Source organism: Balaenoptera borealis (genome assembly GCF_965194805.1).
Source record: "Balaenoptera borealis genome assembly, chromosome: 3".
NCBI classification, from domain to species: Eukaryota; Metazoa; Chordata; class Mammalia; order Artiodactyla; family Balaenopteridae; genus Balaenoptera; species Balaenoptera borealis.
In genome coordinates this window covers 172,166,878-172,183,084 of record NC_138866.1, presented here as the reverse complement: position 1 = coordinate 172,183,084, position 16,207 = coordinate 172,166,878, and the positions used below count along the sequence as shown (strand labels likewise).

At 47.1% G+C, this 16,207-nt stretch overlaps 1 protein-coding gene across 2 annotated transcripts in view; it reads left to right on the top strand.

The window, feature by feature from the left end:
• The first annotated feature begins 244 nt into the window (after positions 1 to 244).
• The window catches only part of PIP4K2A (phosphatidylinositol-5-phosphate 4-kinase type 2 alpha), a 175,444-nt gene continuing 159,481 nt past the window's right edge, over positions 245 to 16,207 (top strand). The window contains exon 1 of one of the 2 annotated variants that reach the window (XM_082385593.1): positions 245 to 680. In XM_082385593.1, the coding sequence (XP_082241719.1) occupies positions 537 to 680 (144 nt within the window). In that variant the 5' untranslated portion in view covers positions 245 to 536. The remainder of the gene's footprint in view (positions 681 to 16,207) is intronic. The other variant, XM_082385594.1, reaches the window with a different exon arrangement.

Sequence of the window (16,207 nt, the reverse complement as noted above, 5' to 3'; positions counted from 1 at the left end):
CTCCTCCGATCTCCCTGCTCTCCCCATCCTTCCCTGTTTTCTCCTGAGCTGCAGAAGGGATACCTTGCGGGAGTCCTCACGCTCCCCGCGCCGCACGCCCACCCCGCGGCCTCCTCGGCCGGGCCGCCGCGGAGCCGGAGCGCGAGGGCGCAGCTTAACGGTCCCGCGGCCGCGCCTCGCGCTCCGCGCCCCGCCCGGCGGCGCCGCAGCTGCTGCCCGCCCGCCCCCTGCGTCATGACGCCGGCGCCCAACGCGGAAGCCGCTCGCTGCGCGCCCGGTCCAGCCGCGGGCTGAGCTCGGAGCCGCGGCGGGCGCGGGAAGCGGGCAGGGACGCGAGCCGAGCGCAGCCTCCCTCGCCAGCCGGGCAGAGCGGGCACCGCGGGCGGAGCGGGACGAGCGTGCCGGCAGGCGGAGCGGGGCACGGCGCGCCGGGGCCGCCACCGGGGGGGATGCAGCTGCCTCCCCGGGCCGGCGTGTAGAGAGGGCGGGTCCCCGGCCTCGGGAGCGCGGCGGTGGAGGGGACAGAGGCGGCGGCCATGGCGACCCCCGGCAACCTGGGGTCCTCCGTCCTGGCGAGCAAGACCAAGACCAAGAAGAAGCACTTCGTAGCGCAGAAAGTGAAGCTCTTTCGGGCCAGCGATCCGCTGCTCAGCGTCCTGATGTGGGGGGTAAACCACTCGGTAAGGGCTCGGGCTGCGGCGCGCGGTCCCTTTCCTCCTCCTCCTCCTCGTCCTCGTCCTCCTCCTCGTCCTCTTCCTCGTCCTCGTCCTCCTCCTCCTCGTCCTCCTCCTCCTCGTCCTCGTCCTCCTCCTCCTCGTCCTCGTCCTCCTCCTCCTCGTCGTCGTCCTCGTCCGCCGCCTCCTCCTCCCCCTCCTCCCCCTGCAGCTGCTGCGGGGCGGGGAACCCGAGCGGGGCCCGGGCCCTCCGGCTGCTTGCCCTCCGGGGCTGCCCGTTCGCCGCGGCGCCTCGGTGCCCCCAGCCCCGCGCCGCGCGCCCGCCCCTCGGGGCCGCCCAGGCGCCACTTGGACCCCCTAGGGACCTAGGGCCGGATGCAGGACGAGGGGGTCCCATTTGCACTGGAGCCCTGCGGCGTGTACCAGTGTCGCCCCCGGTCCGTGCGTCCGCTCGCTGGCCGATCTGTCCCCGCAGCCCGGAAACTGGGAAGTTTGTGCGGGGCACGACTCCGCCTGGGCTGTCACCCCGGCGGGGACTGTTGGGGCGAGAGTCCCGGCGCTTGCTTCCTCTGCGGGGGCGGTCCTCCGCCGTCCGGCAGGTGTACCTGTCCGAGGATGGGAGCGTACGAAGCCTCCCCGCACCGGGCACAGGGGTGAGAATACTGGAGATCGCGGAGCTTTGGGCAGCGGCTTAGTGCTTAGGTCCTTTTTTCCCTTTAAAGGCGATATTCTTGGACGCCAGGAATCTTTTTGGCAAAGATAAAGCCAATGTAAATATGGCTCTGGTGTTTAGCATCTTCCTCTGCCCCTCTCGCGCATCGCCCTGCCGCTGTGCCCGCTGAAGAGCTGCCTGGCGGGGAGTCGTGCTCCCCAGACCTCCTCCCCCACCTTGGGGAGCCAGGCCGAAATCGCCGACTGCGGAAGGGCGGCCTGGGGATGACAGCGGGAGGGGGTCTCGGCGGGCGCGGTGGACGGCTGTCTTGAGTTGACTGCACCCGTTTGGGGGGTTTGTTTCAAAGGTTGGAGGAGACGGCTTGGAAAGGTTAGCGTAACCCACTAGCCCGAGGTGCTGGAGATGCGCCGCTGCGGGCTCTGCGGACTGCGGTCTGAGGGTCCGATATAGCTTACTGCTGATCTTCCAGCGAGAAACTCTTGCAGTTTTCATCTCCTTAGGATCAGGAAATCTGATAGGAGCTGTTGGCTGAGCCATGAAGGTTTAAATGAGCCTGTGAATTTTGACCATGGCCTTACCCACTGCAGTCGGTTAGCGTCTGAGGAGAAGTGTACGCTTGCCTTCCGTACTTTTGATTTCGATGGATGTCTGTGGGCCCTTTTCAGCATAATAGAAATGACAGAAAACCATGTTGGATTTTGAAAGAACATTCTCGGTGTAATGAAGTTGGTTGAAATGGCTCAAAAGCATCGTATTTGTATTTTTCTTTCCCAGGCTGAGCTGGGGAAAAGGTGAAACTGTATCAGGATTGATCGATTGTGCTTGCAAGGAGTGACTGTTTTTAAGAAGGTTGAGACATGATTATTCCTATCAGCCTAATGCCTGATCGCCTGGAGTTCATTTTAACTTCCTGATAACTTCTTGAGCAATTAGGAATGCAAGCTTTTGCAACAGCGGACACTAGTGCATCAAAACCCCGCTACGTTTTATTAAAGTAAATAAAATGTTATTTTTCCTGTGTAATAAGTTTACAGTTTAGAGTTATGTTCTAAATTTAAGTTTTTTTTATTATGTTGCTGTTAGTTGCTTTTTTTAAAAAAGTAATGTTGTTAGTTCTGTATGTGTGAGTGCTTTTATCTCCTTTGAAGTTCTGGTATTTTGGTCAGGAGAGTGTGTCTGAGCGTTTAATCTAGTAAAGTAGTGGTGATAATATGCCACTGAAAGGGTGTGCTGTCTGGGAAATAGTCCCATCTCCAGTTTACTTTAGAAAACCTTGTAATTGTGCGGTGTTTTACTGTACCCACTTCTGTTGCTACTTTATACTTTTGAATTGCTACATTTGTTTTAGAGTTTCTTGCTAATTGGAAATATTTTGAAACTACTTAAAGCTTATAAAAATAATGTGATTTGTAGACAGTGCATTTTCTTTTGCTTTCAGGAAAAGTTAGCCAGTCTAAGTGTAGTCATCCAGAGGAGTCCGGTTTCCATAGTATGCAGTATAACCATGTTATTCATTCAACAAATATATATATCAGGCACATTGTGCTAGCCTCTGTGCAAAAGATTGCTAAAAATGCCCCTCATATTTTTGTCCAAATATCTTTATTTTTAGGGCTCGAGTTGACATAAGAAAGGTCTGTTTCACAGGCTTCTTTTTAAAAATGTTTATTTTCTTTCTTTTTTTTTAAAGAAAGGACTGGGGGGCGGGGGGGGGGGGCGGGGGGGGTATATAAAGATGAAATCTACACCCAGATGCCATGTGTTTCTGGTTGATTTCATTTTAGGTAACAAAGTCTTAGATAAATGTTTTCATATGACCTTGTATGCACCAAAGTCTACAGTATAATATGAGAATAAATTTGTCAGTTGTATTGTGTATGAATGGAGACATTTGAGAAAGCCTAGTAGAGCAGGAAGAGATCATTCAAATCAGTCCTTCCCTACATTTCTAATGTGATCAGGATTAATGGGAAAAGATGTCATGAACGTAGCAATTTCTTGCTTTTAAAATTCATGTGCGTTTGTGTTAAGGACATTTAGAAATAACCATATATTTGGAGCACTAAAGGGGAACCATAGTCATCTACTACATGGAGGATCATTTAAGCATTTTACAAGATTGGGAGGCATCTACATACCATAGTAAAATGCTCCTTGGATCCATGTTCTAATTCTTTCTCCAATGCTGTTGACCTTGGGCCTATTAACTATTTTTATATCGATATTTGTATCTGTGAAGTAAGGTGATTGGACTGGATGATTTCCAACTTTTTTTCTAACTTCAAGATTCGACTACTTTTACAGTCGAGTAGGTTGCTACCATTAAGTTAGGAGCCCCAGACTAGGAAGAGTAATAGTATGTAACAAAAGTTGCGTGACTATTATAACCTTGCAAATGCAGCCACACTCAGGGAATTTTCAAGGCCATGGTTAGGGGCAAGGAAATCTGTGGTGATTGCAAGAGATGTGTGAACTAAGAGTTTGTGGGATTGATTGTAGTCGGACTGCGTTGCATTCTATTAAGTCCAAGTCTATTTGATTGAAATACAGAAACTTGCAGCTAAGGTGGAAAATTTCAAGTCCATTGTGGTGGTAATTCTCAATGACAAGAATAAGCTTGACTTTGGTTAATTCGATATGTTACTGCTTTCTGACTTAGACTACCCATCAGCGAATGGATCACTGACAATTTTTATTTTAAGTATTTTAAGCGGAGAATATAATTGAATACATAAAGGAAAAGATGACTTAAGGCAATTTTGTCTTGTTACATTTGGAATTAAACTAAAAACGATCAGGCAGTTAGCTTCTTACAATTATATTTTAATAGTGTGTGAAGCATGCAGTTAGAATGTTAGGAGTCAAGCCTTGTTTTAAATAGATATTCTAAAAGATTTTTATGCGGAGTGAAATGGGGGCCTTTTAGAAATGAGTATTTAAAAGCCTATTTAAATATCTAAAGGAAGACCTTTGCATAGAAAAACTTTAAAGGGCATAAAACTTGTTTAAAACAAACATAGTGTTTCGAAGTAATCAACATTAGTGTTCATTTTTTTGGTTGCAAGCTGTGGAAATGTGGGTGAGCATAGGCAAAATCTGTAAATATTAGGAGGGTTTTGGAGGTCACAGTGGAAGGACCAACTGGTAAGCAGACCAGGAGAGCAGGGCTGGGGCTGGGCTTTGGGAATGATTGGAACCAGGTGCTTGGGTGTTGTTGGGACTTCTCTGTCCGTTTTGGCTATATTCTTGCTCATTGCTGTCTGGTTTCCTCCACAGGGCAGGGAACTAATGCTTCCTGAATTTCACATTTCGTAATTTCCACCCCCCAAAAGGGTCTTTCTGTCTCCGATTCAGTTATAAAAGTCCCATGGAAGGATTCTGACTGGTTTGGCTTCCATCAGTTGTGGCATTTCCCTAGACCAAGCCGCTGAGAAAAGGTGGCAGCTCTTGCCCATTGGAGCTGGGGAAGAACAGTTCCCAGAGAAGGGACAGGCGACATCAGGCAGGTATCCATCCTAGTATTAGAGCTAGTACTTATCTAGTACTCGTCTAAGATTGTCTTGGTGCCCATGTGCCATGTTTTGTGTGTTTTGGCAGATAACGCGCTTTTCTGAGCTGAGCATCGTAGCCTTTGTTATATTCTCAACAAGGTCCTGGAATTGGAATAATATTGAAGAAATAGTGATGTCTTTTAGGTTCATGGGTTTATATTTGGGCACTGAAAAAGGTAAAAGAAGGAAACTAGGGTTTAAAAATGAAATAACTATGAAATAGTGACTGAATGGAATGTAATGAAGCAATTAAATGAAAACAGTAATGAGCTAGACATTAGATGAACCCAGTGAATGGAACCCAAATAACCATTCATTCAAGAACTAGTCTCACACAATTTTTCTTTCTTCCCTTTACTTTAGAGAAAAGAAGAATGCCAAGCACACAACACACAACACACACACACACACACACACACACACACACACACACACGAAGTTTATTATTAGGGAAATATTTTCATACCCCCTAAAACTTGGGATTACATCCTGAGAACAGAATACATTTTGTTCTCCATTTATTGACTACCTTAGAATGAACTTGAATATTCAGAATGATGCCCTCGGCAAGACCATGATTTCTCTTCCTATGATAGGATTGTCTGCTGTCTTCTATGTCTTTAGAAAGATTTTCAGCAAGAATTGTAAATAAACATACAAAATCTACCTTATGTTGATTAGAAAATGCAGTCACCCAGAGTAATTAAATCTGCCAACATACCCTTGGAGATACAAATTTTGGAATTTAAGGGAATTGGTGCAATTTGGCCAAATGGTTTGTGTTCAGACAGATTAGGTTCAAATGCTGCCTCCATCTTGATGGTCTGTTTGAGCAGATAGATGATTTATTCTCTTGAGCCTCAATTTACTCATTCTTACAAATGGAGATGATGATGATTACCTCGCAGTATTATTTTGAGGGTAAGTAAGATAATGTATTTAAAACCTAGCACTGTAATCGGCACATAATAAGGATTCAGTAATTGATACCTAAAATGAACAAATTCAGATGCTGTTAGGCTGGTAGCATATTAATAAGCGCTAGACAGGTGTTTCTTAAAATTTAATGTATGTTTGAATCACCTGGGGACATTTTAAAAATGCAGATTCTGACTCAGCAGGTCTGGGGCGAGTCCTGAGATTCTGCTTTTGTCACACTCTTAGGTGATGAGACACTGCTGGTCTACAGCCTGTACTTTGAGTAGCCACAGTGGAAGGAATATCGTTAAAAATAAGGAAAAATGTTCAGGATTTGTCCTCTGACAGCATGTGATGAAGCCTTGGAAGAATGGTGACCATGTGATTGAGTTTGAAAAGTTAAGAGAAGGAATTGTGTGTGGAGAAAGGATACACAGATTTTTGATTTGAGACGTGTTGAGTTGCAGGTGATGGTGAGTGGACATTCTAATGACCGTGCCCACCTGCAGGGTGTTGGAAGGTGGCATTGGAGCTCAGGAGAAGGTTAGGGCTGGGATGGAGAGTTGATAGTTGTCCATGCAGGATCGGTGGTTGAAGCCATGGGGGTAAATTCAATCTCTGAGGGAGAAATAGGAACACCTGGGACACTTGGCTTTGAGGGAGGGATGGAGAAGGAAGAAATGTGAGACAAGAGAAAAGTCAGCCGGAAGGTTAGCAGAATTAGATGTGCCAGAGACCACGGTATTCATGGATGTACTTTTGAGACAGTGGTTGATTCGGATGTGTGTGTGCAGGTGTGAGAGCTTAAAGATTTATGGAGCCAATGAGTAGAAGTGGGGCAGCTTCTTCTAGAAGGTTAGAAGGGAGGTAAAAGATGCCGTTTTATTTAGGAATACCTAGGTATTTCCCTTGACTCCATATCTTAACATTCTCACCTCTACCAACCAAACCAGGTTTATTTCCTTTCTTGAACTGTTAAAAATAACTCCTAGCTTATTTCTCGGTATATACTTTTAACCACATTTCCGCTTTTTGTGCCAGGGACCCCACGGGAGTCCAGTGAAGGCTGTGGATCCCTTCTTAGAACAATGCTTTCGAATAAATTAATGAAAACACATAGGATACATCCTACCCAGTTCTCAGATTCCCTGAATTCTATCCACGGACCACTTGAGGGTTCATGGAACCCAGTTAAGAACCCTCCCAAGAATAAGTTGGGGATGGTGTGGGGTGGGAAGCCCAGCAGCTCGGAAGAATAGTAGGAACAGGCAGAGGTTGAATTAATTACCTGCTGAGATCACAGTGCTAGTAGGTGGTGGGATTCAATCCCGTACCCTTAACCGTGGAACTGTGCTACCTGGGCCAGGCCAGGGAGTTATTCATTTCTTGGAGATCTTTTCTTTCCTTCCTTAGTCTTAAAGGCTTTGACAAAGTATTAGCTATTAATATGGATAAAAACAGAAAACAGTTTTTCCTTTACAGAAAGAAGAGCATTGCTTATATTCAAAGCACGTAGGAAGAGGGCATATATAAAACTTCTTTATGAGAAGTCTTGTAGGGAGTTTTAAAACAGTAACCTACCTAAAGATAAGCCTTGACATTCAAAGTAAGCATAGTTTTTCACTGGTCCGCAGTGGTTAGGAGTTCAGGCTCTGAAGCCACACTGTCTAGTTGGCTGTGTGACCTTAGTCACAATTCTTTTATGAAAGGAGATATTAATAGTGCTTATTATGGAGATTTGTTATGTGGGTTAAATACGTTGGTACTTGTAAGATGCCTAAAGAGTTGCTGGCACATGGCAAGTTCATAATAAATGTTAGCCTTCATTTTATCATTTTTGAAGTATGTTAAATGACAAAACATGGAAAATTACTAGAGTGCATGTTAAATTAATTGTTCTGTTATCCTGCTTCACAGACAAAACATCACCATTGCACTTGGCATGCTTGTGCATCTTTGAGTTATAAATTAATCATTTTAGAATTATCTTTGTGCCCTTGCTTTGATGTCTTTATCTGCTTTGTTATAATGTTCTTTTTTGTATCTTTAACGCCTTGATCAGGTTGTTCAACGTGTCAAAAATTTAATTCAGAGTCATTAGTTACAAGTTGTGTCAGATATTAATTTGATATTTCACCTTTTTTTTTTTTTAACATAAGGGCACTGTGCAGGACGCTTGGGATGCAAAATGAATATATTGTGGACCGTGCCTTCAAACTGCTCATAACTGCAGGGGAAACAGACATATGCATAAACATGTGTATAAGCAGCTGGAGTATCAGGAATGCTGGGGTGGAGGGTGTTACATAGGGTGGTCCGAGTGTAAACCTTATGAAGAAGACATTTGAGTAAAGAGATGGAGATGAAGGGGTTGGGCGTGAGGATATCTGGGGGAAGGGCATTCTAGGCAGAAGGAATAGCTCATGCAAAGGCCCTGAGGCTGGTGCTGACTTGGCATGATTAGAAAACTGCAAGGAAGCCTGTGTGGCTGGAGCAGAGTGAGAAAGGGGGAAAGTGCTGGGGGATTGGAGGTGGGGGGACTGGGTCATGATTACTTCTTCCCAGGACTCTTGGAGAAGGTTCAAGAGGATCTGACATTGAGCAGCCCTTGAAGGTGGACTAGAATCTCCCAGCTGGAGAAGGCAAGGAAGGGTGTGTGTGGCCAAGAGGACAATACTGGCAAAAGTAAGCCGACCGACTGGGTGATGCTGAGGGCTCTGCTGTGGCCGTGGCCTCGGGCCTTGCCGCTCACTCCAAGTGTAATCCACAGACGCCTGGCAACAGCCGTCACCCAGGAGCCTGCTGCAAAGGCAGAACTGTGGGCCTCTCTGCAGACCTTCTGGGGCAGAGTGTGCGTTTTAGTAAGACAGGTGATTTGGAAGCACCTTCCAGTTTGAGAAGCACTGCCTGGGGTAAATCTTTGGTTTCAAACCCTGGGGTTCCCTGGAGGTGCCTCTGAGGCTGGTGGAAGGGGGCTGAGCTGGTGGGGGAATTCATCCCTCGCCTCAGCCTCATCCAGAGCAGCTTGATTTTGTTCTCATCGTTGTCAGCTTTTTTTTTTTTTTTTTTTTAATTGTGGGCACGGAATACATACTGTACAGGTACAAGGGAAAAAAGGTTCTGCCACCAAGGAGATCGAAAACCACAGAGGTAAATGAGGGGGAGTGTTAGGAGATGGTTGAAAAGGTAGTTTGAGGGCAGATTTTCAAAGGCCAAGTGGCCTTTGTTTGCCAGAGAAAAACTTAACAGTTCTGACAAGGGCCACTTTAAAATTTACCATAAAAAGCAAGTGGTACTCAACCCTGGAACTGTACTGTTCTCTCTCAGTGTGTTCTCTGCTCTTTGAATCTATTTCTTACTTTTCCACTCTCCTTAAATTTCCCTCTGGTGTTTTGTCCCTCTGTCTCCTCCACCCCCCAGCTGATTACCTTTAAGGCTTTAGAAGGCGTTGAACAAGTATAAGGTATCGCCTTCCACTCTCCCTGCTACCCAATCCACCAGCTTTTGGACACCGAATCCATCGGCCTGCAGATGCGCTGGAGCACCGCACTGTCTAGTTTGCTGGCTGCTAGTCACAGATGGCTACTTAAATCTCATTTAATTAAATTAAATCTTAAGATTCAGATTTCCCTAAAGTGCTCGATAGCCACCCGTGGGTGGTGGCCACCGAATTGGAAAAAAAGACTTTTTCCATCGTTGTCTCACTTGGTATTGGACGGCGTTCCCGGCTCTGGAACCTCCCATCTCGGAAACAGAATAAACAGCCCTGACAGCAGAAACCCTCCTTGGGTGTCACATCTCTCATGTTGGCTTCCACTCTGCTTCTCTGTTCCTTGTTAGAGCAGAAGTTGAAAACCCTCGCCTGAAGCCGCTGTGTCCCGTGGTCTGTAGTTGCTGTCCCGCCCCCCTGCCTCCCCTCCCCCTCCCCCCCTCCTCCCCCGCCTCCCCCCCACCTCCCCCTCCCCCTCCCCCCCGCCTCCCCTCCCCTCCCCCACCTCCCACCTGCCATTTCCATCCTCACCACTCCCAGGAAGCTGCTCCTGTCAGCCTCACCTTCATGTTTTCAGATCCAGAGGCCACCTTCTTGGTTTTTTTCTTGTTTTCCTTCACTCCTTAGGTGCCTTATCGAGCTCTTCATCCTCCTTTCAGCCTCTAAATGTTAGAGTGCCCCAGGACTCTGTCCAGGGTCTTCTTCTGGAACTACAGAGTGTATTTCATCTGCATGACCTTATTTAGTCCCGTGGTTTTTCACGCTGATAGTTAAGAAATGGACATCTTCCCTTCTGACCTCCCTGCCGGGCTCCATATTTCAGTTTCTTATTTGATATTTCACTTGACTACCTCACGGGCACCTCAGATGTGTCCCCACCAGGACTCCTGGTTTCCTCCCCCTGCCCTGCCCCACCTCCCATCATGCCCTAAACTAATTTCTCCCTCATCTCAGTCAATGGACCACCATCTACCCAGGTGCTCAAGCCCCAGACTCAGGAACCAACCTTGATCCTTCTCTTTTCCTCACCTCTCCCTTCCGAACTGCATTTCTGAGTTCTGACTCTGCATACTTCTCTCTTCCCATATGAATTCTCTTCCTCTAGAACATGGCAGGGGCCCTCAGGTCCCCCGGTGGTCCCTTTGCCCTGTCTCAGTCCCAATTCTCAACAGTGGTGGCAGTGATCTTTCTGAAACGTAAATGATGTCCTGTCACTTCTTCAGAGAAAACCTTCCAGAGGCCTCCCTATATACGTATAACTGAATCACTTTGCTGTACACCTGAAACTTAACAAAACATTGTAAAAAAAAAAAAATAAGTAAAAAAATAAAAACAAACTTGAGGGACTTCCCTGGCGGTCCAGTGGTTAAGACTTCACCTTCCAATGCAGGGGGTGAGGGTTCGATCCCTGGTCAGGAAACTAAGATCCCGCATGCCTCGCGGCCAAAAAACCCAAAACATAGAAGCAATATTGTAACAAATTCAATAAAGACTTTAAAAATGGTCCACATAAAAAAAAATTTTTTTTTCAAACCAAATAAACAAAAAATACAAACTTGAAGAGGAAAAAAAAAAACCCGAGCTCTTTTCAGTGGCTTAGACTTCTTACTGGCCTGGCCCCAACTTCCCCCTGTGCCTTCTCCCTTCCAGCCATGCTAGTCTTCTTCTGTTCCTTACACAAGCCAAGTTCAGAGCAGCCACAGAGCTTCTGCATTTACTTTTCTCTTTGTCTGGAAAGTTCTTCCCTCGGGCCCCTTGTCATTTTACTTTGTCAGCTGAAGGCTTGCCTCCTCCGAGAGCTTCCCTGACCACATCTAAAGAAGCCCCTCCACTCTCACACAGCTCTTATTCTCTCTGTGACACTTGACACTATCGGAAAAGGAGGTGTTTACATGTTTGTTACTTCTCTCCCCCGGCTGGGCTGTGAACCTGTTAGCTTCAGCTCCCCAGCAGCTGAGACCAGGTCCTATTTGCTGCCACCTCCCTGCACCCGGAACGGTGCTTGCATGTGGCAGGCACCCAATGAATACTGTTGAATTACTGAGTGGAGCCACTGAGTGTTCCACGGGTGTGCTGTGAGCCCTTCCACGCTGAATTTTCATCAGCACGTAAGCTCTGTTTTTGCTAGGATTGAGCAGGGCGCTCAGAGCGGTTTGCTGGGCGGGTTGAGCAACGCCTGGGAGAGTAGGGGAGGACTCGCTGCAAGCGGGTGATAAGAGATGTGGGGTAACCACAAGCTGGTGACAAACCAAGAGCCGATGGCCACAGCCGCCTGCGAGAACTTTGCCTTGTGAACATGGCAGAGAAGTTTCAGGGAGTCAACAGCTTCTCTCCTAGAACCTTATAGAAGAGTGCACTGCAATGTCATTTCTGCTTTATTCCACGTAGTTGGGGTCTGTTAACAGCTTCAGGTACGCCTCTCAAAGTTCTAGTGTTCAGAAACGTGCCATAAGTTAAATTTAAGATTCTTCAAGCATTGTGAGAATAGCGATGATACTAGTACCTCAAATCTTCCTGGGTATCTTTCTACCATGTTACGCTTCTGCTGGTTCTTAATCATGGTGCCTTGTTCCCATGTTTGCTTGGTAATTTTGGCCATGAGCTGCTCATTTCCCTTGAACCATTACTCGAGGAGGATTTTCAAGTCTTGGAGTGAAAGTGTGTCCCTCTAGAGAGAATTGTCTCCTGTGGCCAGATGGCTAGGGGCACTACAGACCAAGGCCATTTTAAACTAAACTCACAGCTTGGGATTTTTTTGGACTTGCTGGTGATATACATTTGGGCTGCAGTCCCCTGGGGGTGGAATGGGTTTATTTTGGGATCACCTTTACGCTGAGGCCGTGACCCTTTCGGATCCTACCCTTATGGAGAAAGGGTTTCCTATTAGATTCCCACCTTGGGGATCCGACTTCTGTTCCTCCCAACCCACGGGACCATCAAAGCCGTCAGAGTGAGTGGCTTCCGTGGGAGTTGACGGCTCTCGCACTCTGCTTTCACTCAGATTTTGGCAAGGTAACTCCTGCCTCTTCAGCGCTTTGATGCCTTTAAGAAGATGTTTGAAAAAATATTTTATTCAGGATGTTTAGCTGTTTTCAGTGGCAGAGTTGATCTGAATAACCTAGTTCCACCCTATTAGCGGAAATGGAAATCAGCATCAACGTTTCTAAACAGAGGGAGCGGCAAGCAACAAGTAAGGGAGAAGTCAGAGCCCCGGGGTGCTCGGGTATGTCTGTGGCCACCCCAGGGATGGGTCAGTGACGGGACTCAGTGCCACCAGAGGAGACTCTGTGAAATCCGTTGCTGTCCTCTGGGTAAGAGGCAACCAGAGTGTGAACTAGGGCAGTTCCGTGGTGGCAGAGAGAGGGTGTCCCCAGAGATGTTTGGGAAGTTGACTGAGCTGGATTTGGTAACTACCTGGGGGAAATGGATGGGAAGGAGTCGAGGGGGACCCCAGGTTTTCTAGTTTGGGTACCTAAATAGTTTTCTTCCATTCATACTCTCCATTACATTAATGGTTTATCTTTTGGGCTATTAGCCAAAAGGAGTTCTTATTATCTGCACTTAGGTTACTCATATGTGGAAATGATATTATTTCCTATTTTGATGTTTTCACACATCTTCCAATTTATAGGTAAATCCAGCATTTGATGGATAATTCAGCATTTGATGTACTTCATTTTGTAAAAAGTGTCATTTTCATATCTAAAGTTCTACTACCAATAACCTGTAATTGGTTTAGGGTTTTTTTTTTTTTTTTTTTTTTGAGGTGTTTTCTTTAAGGCCTTAGAGGAAGAATTATGAAAAAGACAGTTTTTGCTTGTAAGGAGTTCCTAGTCCTAGTGGGAAGATAGGCATGTAATTATGTAAGCAAGGTGCTAAATTGGTGAATTAACAGAACTGCCTTCAAGGTTTATTTGGTTGTAAATGACAGTCGCGCAAGTCAGATTCGCTAAAAGAAAAAACCGGGAGGGGTGCTGGGGTAACTCCTGGAACAGATGGGCATTGAGAGTCAAACTTAGACCAGGATCCAAAGGTCCTCCCTCCTCACTTTCTTGCTAATCTTTGCATCGCTTTTCGTAAACGTTTTCTCTAATAATATTGTCTTTTCTCAGCTGCTTTGTACAAGTAGACCCCACGCGGCAACTGTGCTTATTTGCCCCCACATCCAGGTCCATTCAGATGGCGTTTAGCCACCCTGCATCCTAATTTCAGATTTCGTAAGAGGGAGAGAAGGGGAGAGACAGAAAAGAGAGCGGCCATCAGACCTGACGGCTGCGGCCACGGGGTCTCCTGCAGCGCAGGCTTGGCTGCGGGCGGCACCTGGGTGGAGGGGCAGTGATAGCGCTCAGGCCTTGGAACCCTTCTGGGCGAGGGGCCCCTCTCCCCAGGTTGTGTGCACAGACCTACAGGCAACAGAGGCTTCATAAACTGCCCGGGGAGACTTAGTGCTATTTGAGTTGGATCTTGATGAATGAGTTGGCATTCGAAGAGGCTGGAGAAGACGGTCATAGGCAGAGGAAGTAGCGTGTACAAAAGCATAAAGGGAGGCTTCCCTGGTGGCGCAGTGGTTGAGAATCCGCCTGCCGGTGCAGGGGACACGGGTTCGAGCCCTGGTCCGGGAAGATCCCACACGCCGCGGAGCGACTAAGCCCGTGCGCCACCACTACTGCGCCTGCGCTCTAGAGCCCGCAAGACCCAGCTACTGAAGCGCGCACACCTAGAGCCCGTGCTCCGCAACAAGAGAAGCCGCTGCAGTGAGAAGCCCGCGCACCGCAACAGAGAGTAGCCCCCGCTCGCCGCAACTAGAGAAAGCCCGCGCGCAGCAACGAAGACCCAATGCAGCCAAAAATAAATAAATAAATTTATTAAAAAGAAAGGAAAAAAAAGCATAAAGGGCCTGTGTCATTTTCAGGGACCTGCTTTCCTCACGTGCCATTATGCTTCCCATCTTCTATTTTTTACAGTTTTGTTTGTTTCCATTCTCTCGCATGTATTCCTATTTTTTTTGTTTTTTGTTTTTTTGGGCGTGCCTCTCGGCATGCAGGATCTTAGTTCCCTGACTGGGGATAGAACCCGTGCCCCCTGCAGTGGAAGCGTGGAGTCTTAACTACTGGACCGCCAGGGAAGGCCCACGTATTCCTATTTAAATTGCTTCTGTTTACATTGATTCCTTTGGGCTTGGTCACTTAGGATTCAAATCCTATCTGCAAGTTGCTGGACCCCCTAACATTCAGAGCTTACTGCTATTTGTAATTGTAATAAACATGCTCTGTTTTTGTTTCCACCTGCATGTTGAGGAAGGTATTCTGTATTAACCGACCCCAGAATGAGGGACCTGGATGGCACTGCTATCACGTAACCTGCACAGAGGCAGCTGGGTGGAAGGGGCGGTACTGCCAGCCACCCGCGGCAGAGGGCCACAGCTCCCTTTTTGTAGTCTGCCTGCACAGAGGAAGTTCATCTTCTGACGTGCACAGAGGTGCCCTGTGTGCTAGCAGTTGCCCTGCTCTTCTCAGGTCATGCATCCCAGATTTCTCATCTGGAATTCCTAAGTGTTGGTATCCTGGAGGAAGCTTTCAGGCGGTGGTCAGGCTGGATAGAAGAAAAGAAAGTGGGGCTTCCTTTACAGATTTGAATCTACTTTAGAAAATGCGTAATCATGCAGGCTTTTCTGCTATGTGCGTGTTTACATTACACAAATTAGTTTACACAAGTTTGGTCAATGGGGAGTGCTGGCATACGTGGCAGAAATTGGTCCCTACACAGTTTTCCTTGGGCACATCACTGTTTAATGCCTCCAGATAACAGTGACTGGATGCAAAAATACCCGACGTGGCCAGAGGCAGCAGACCAGGTAGGACAGCGGGACACCTGTTCCCCGTGTCCTTGCTCTTTGCTTGACTCAGGTGGCCAGGTCCAGTGTCTCGGAAGAACTAATTTCATGGTTCTGTCCAGTCTGTGTGCATTCGGTTCTAGTCTGTATGAACTCAATCGTTCCTTATATTATTTGCGTTGAGTGATCTTCACAATTGTATTTTTAAAGGTAAAATTCCTTCTCTATTTCTTAGGAATTAAACAGTTTTGAAGACTGACATGTATATTTTTAACATTTTATTTTTTTAAGCCTTCCACAGGTTTTGAGTGTTCTCCCTAAAATCTGTTTTAGTGATAGGCAGAACCTAAAGTTTTTCAAGAACACACCTATCGCATTATAAATAGAAACATTTGTATTTACAGTTTATTTTGCATACCCGTACACCCAGGTTGGAATTCCGCTACACCCAAACACACACACAATCGCTGTTATTGTTTTTTTGTTGTTGTTTGTTTGTTTTGGGTTTTTTTATAAATTTATTTTTATTTTTGGCTGCGTTGGGTCTTTGTTGCTGCACTCAGGCTTTCTCTAGTTGTGCTGAGCGGGGGCTACTCTTCGTTGTGGAGAGCGGGCTTCTCATAGCAGCCTTTCTGTTGTTGCAGAGCACAGGCTCTAGGTGCGCCGGCTTCAGTAGTTGTGGCACGTAGGCTCAGTAGTTGTGGCTCGCGGGCTCTAGAGCAGAGGCTCAGTAGTTGTGGCGCCCGGGCTTAGTTGCTCCATGGCATGTGGGATCCTCCCAGACCAGGGCTCGAACCCGTGTCTCCTGCGTTGGCAGGTGGATTCTTAACCACTGTGCCACCAGGGAAGCCCAGCTGTCGTTGTTTTGTTTCCAGGGATAACCAGGTGTGAATGGTGCTGGAAGCCTTGCTGACTGAGTCATCCATAGTCTTAAAAAATTTGAAGACCCTCATCTCAATAAGCAGAAACTTCATTTCTTTACTCTTGAATTTCCTGAGTCATCCTCCTCCAGCCCAACCACGTTGCCCTCTCCGCCTTTCACACACCCAGGGTCTGGGGGGTTCACGC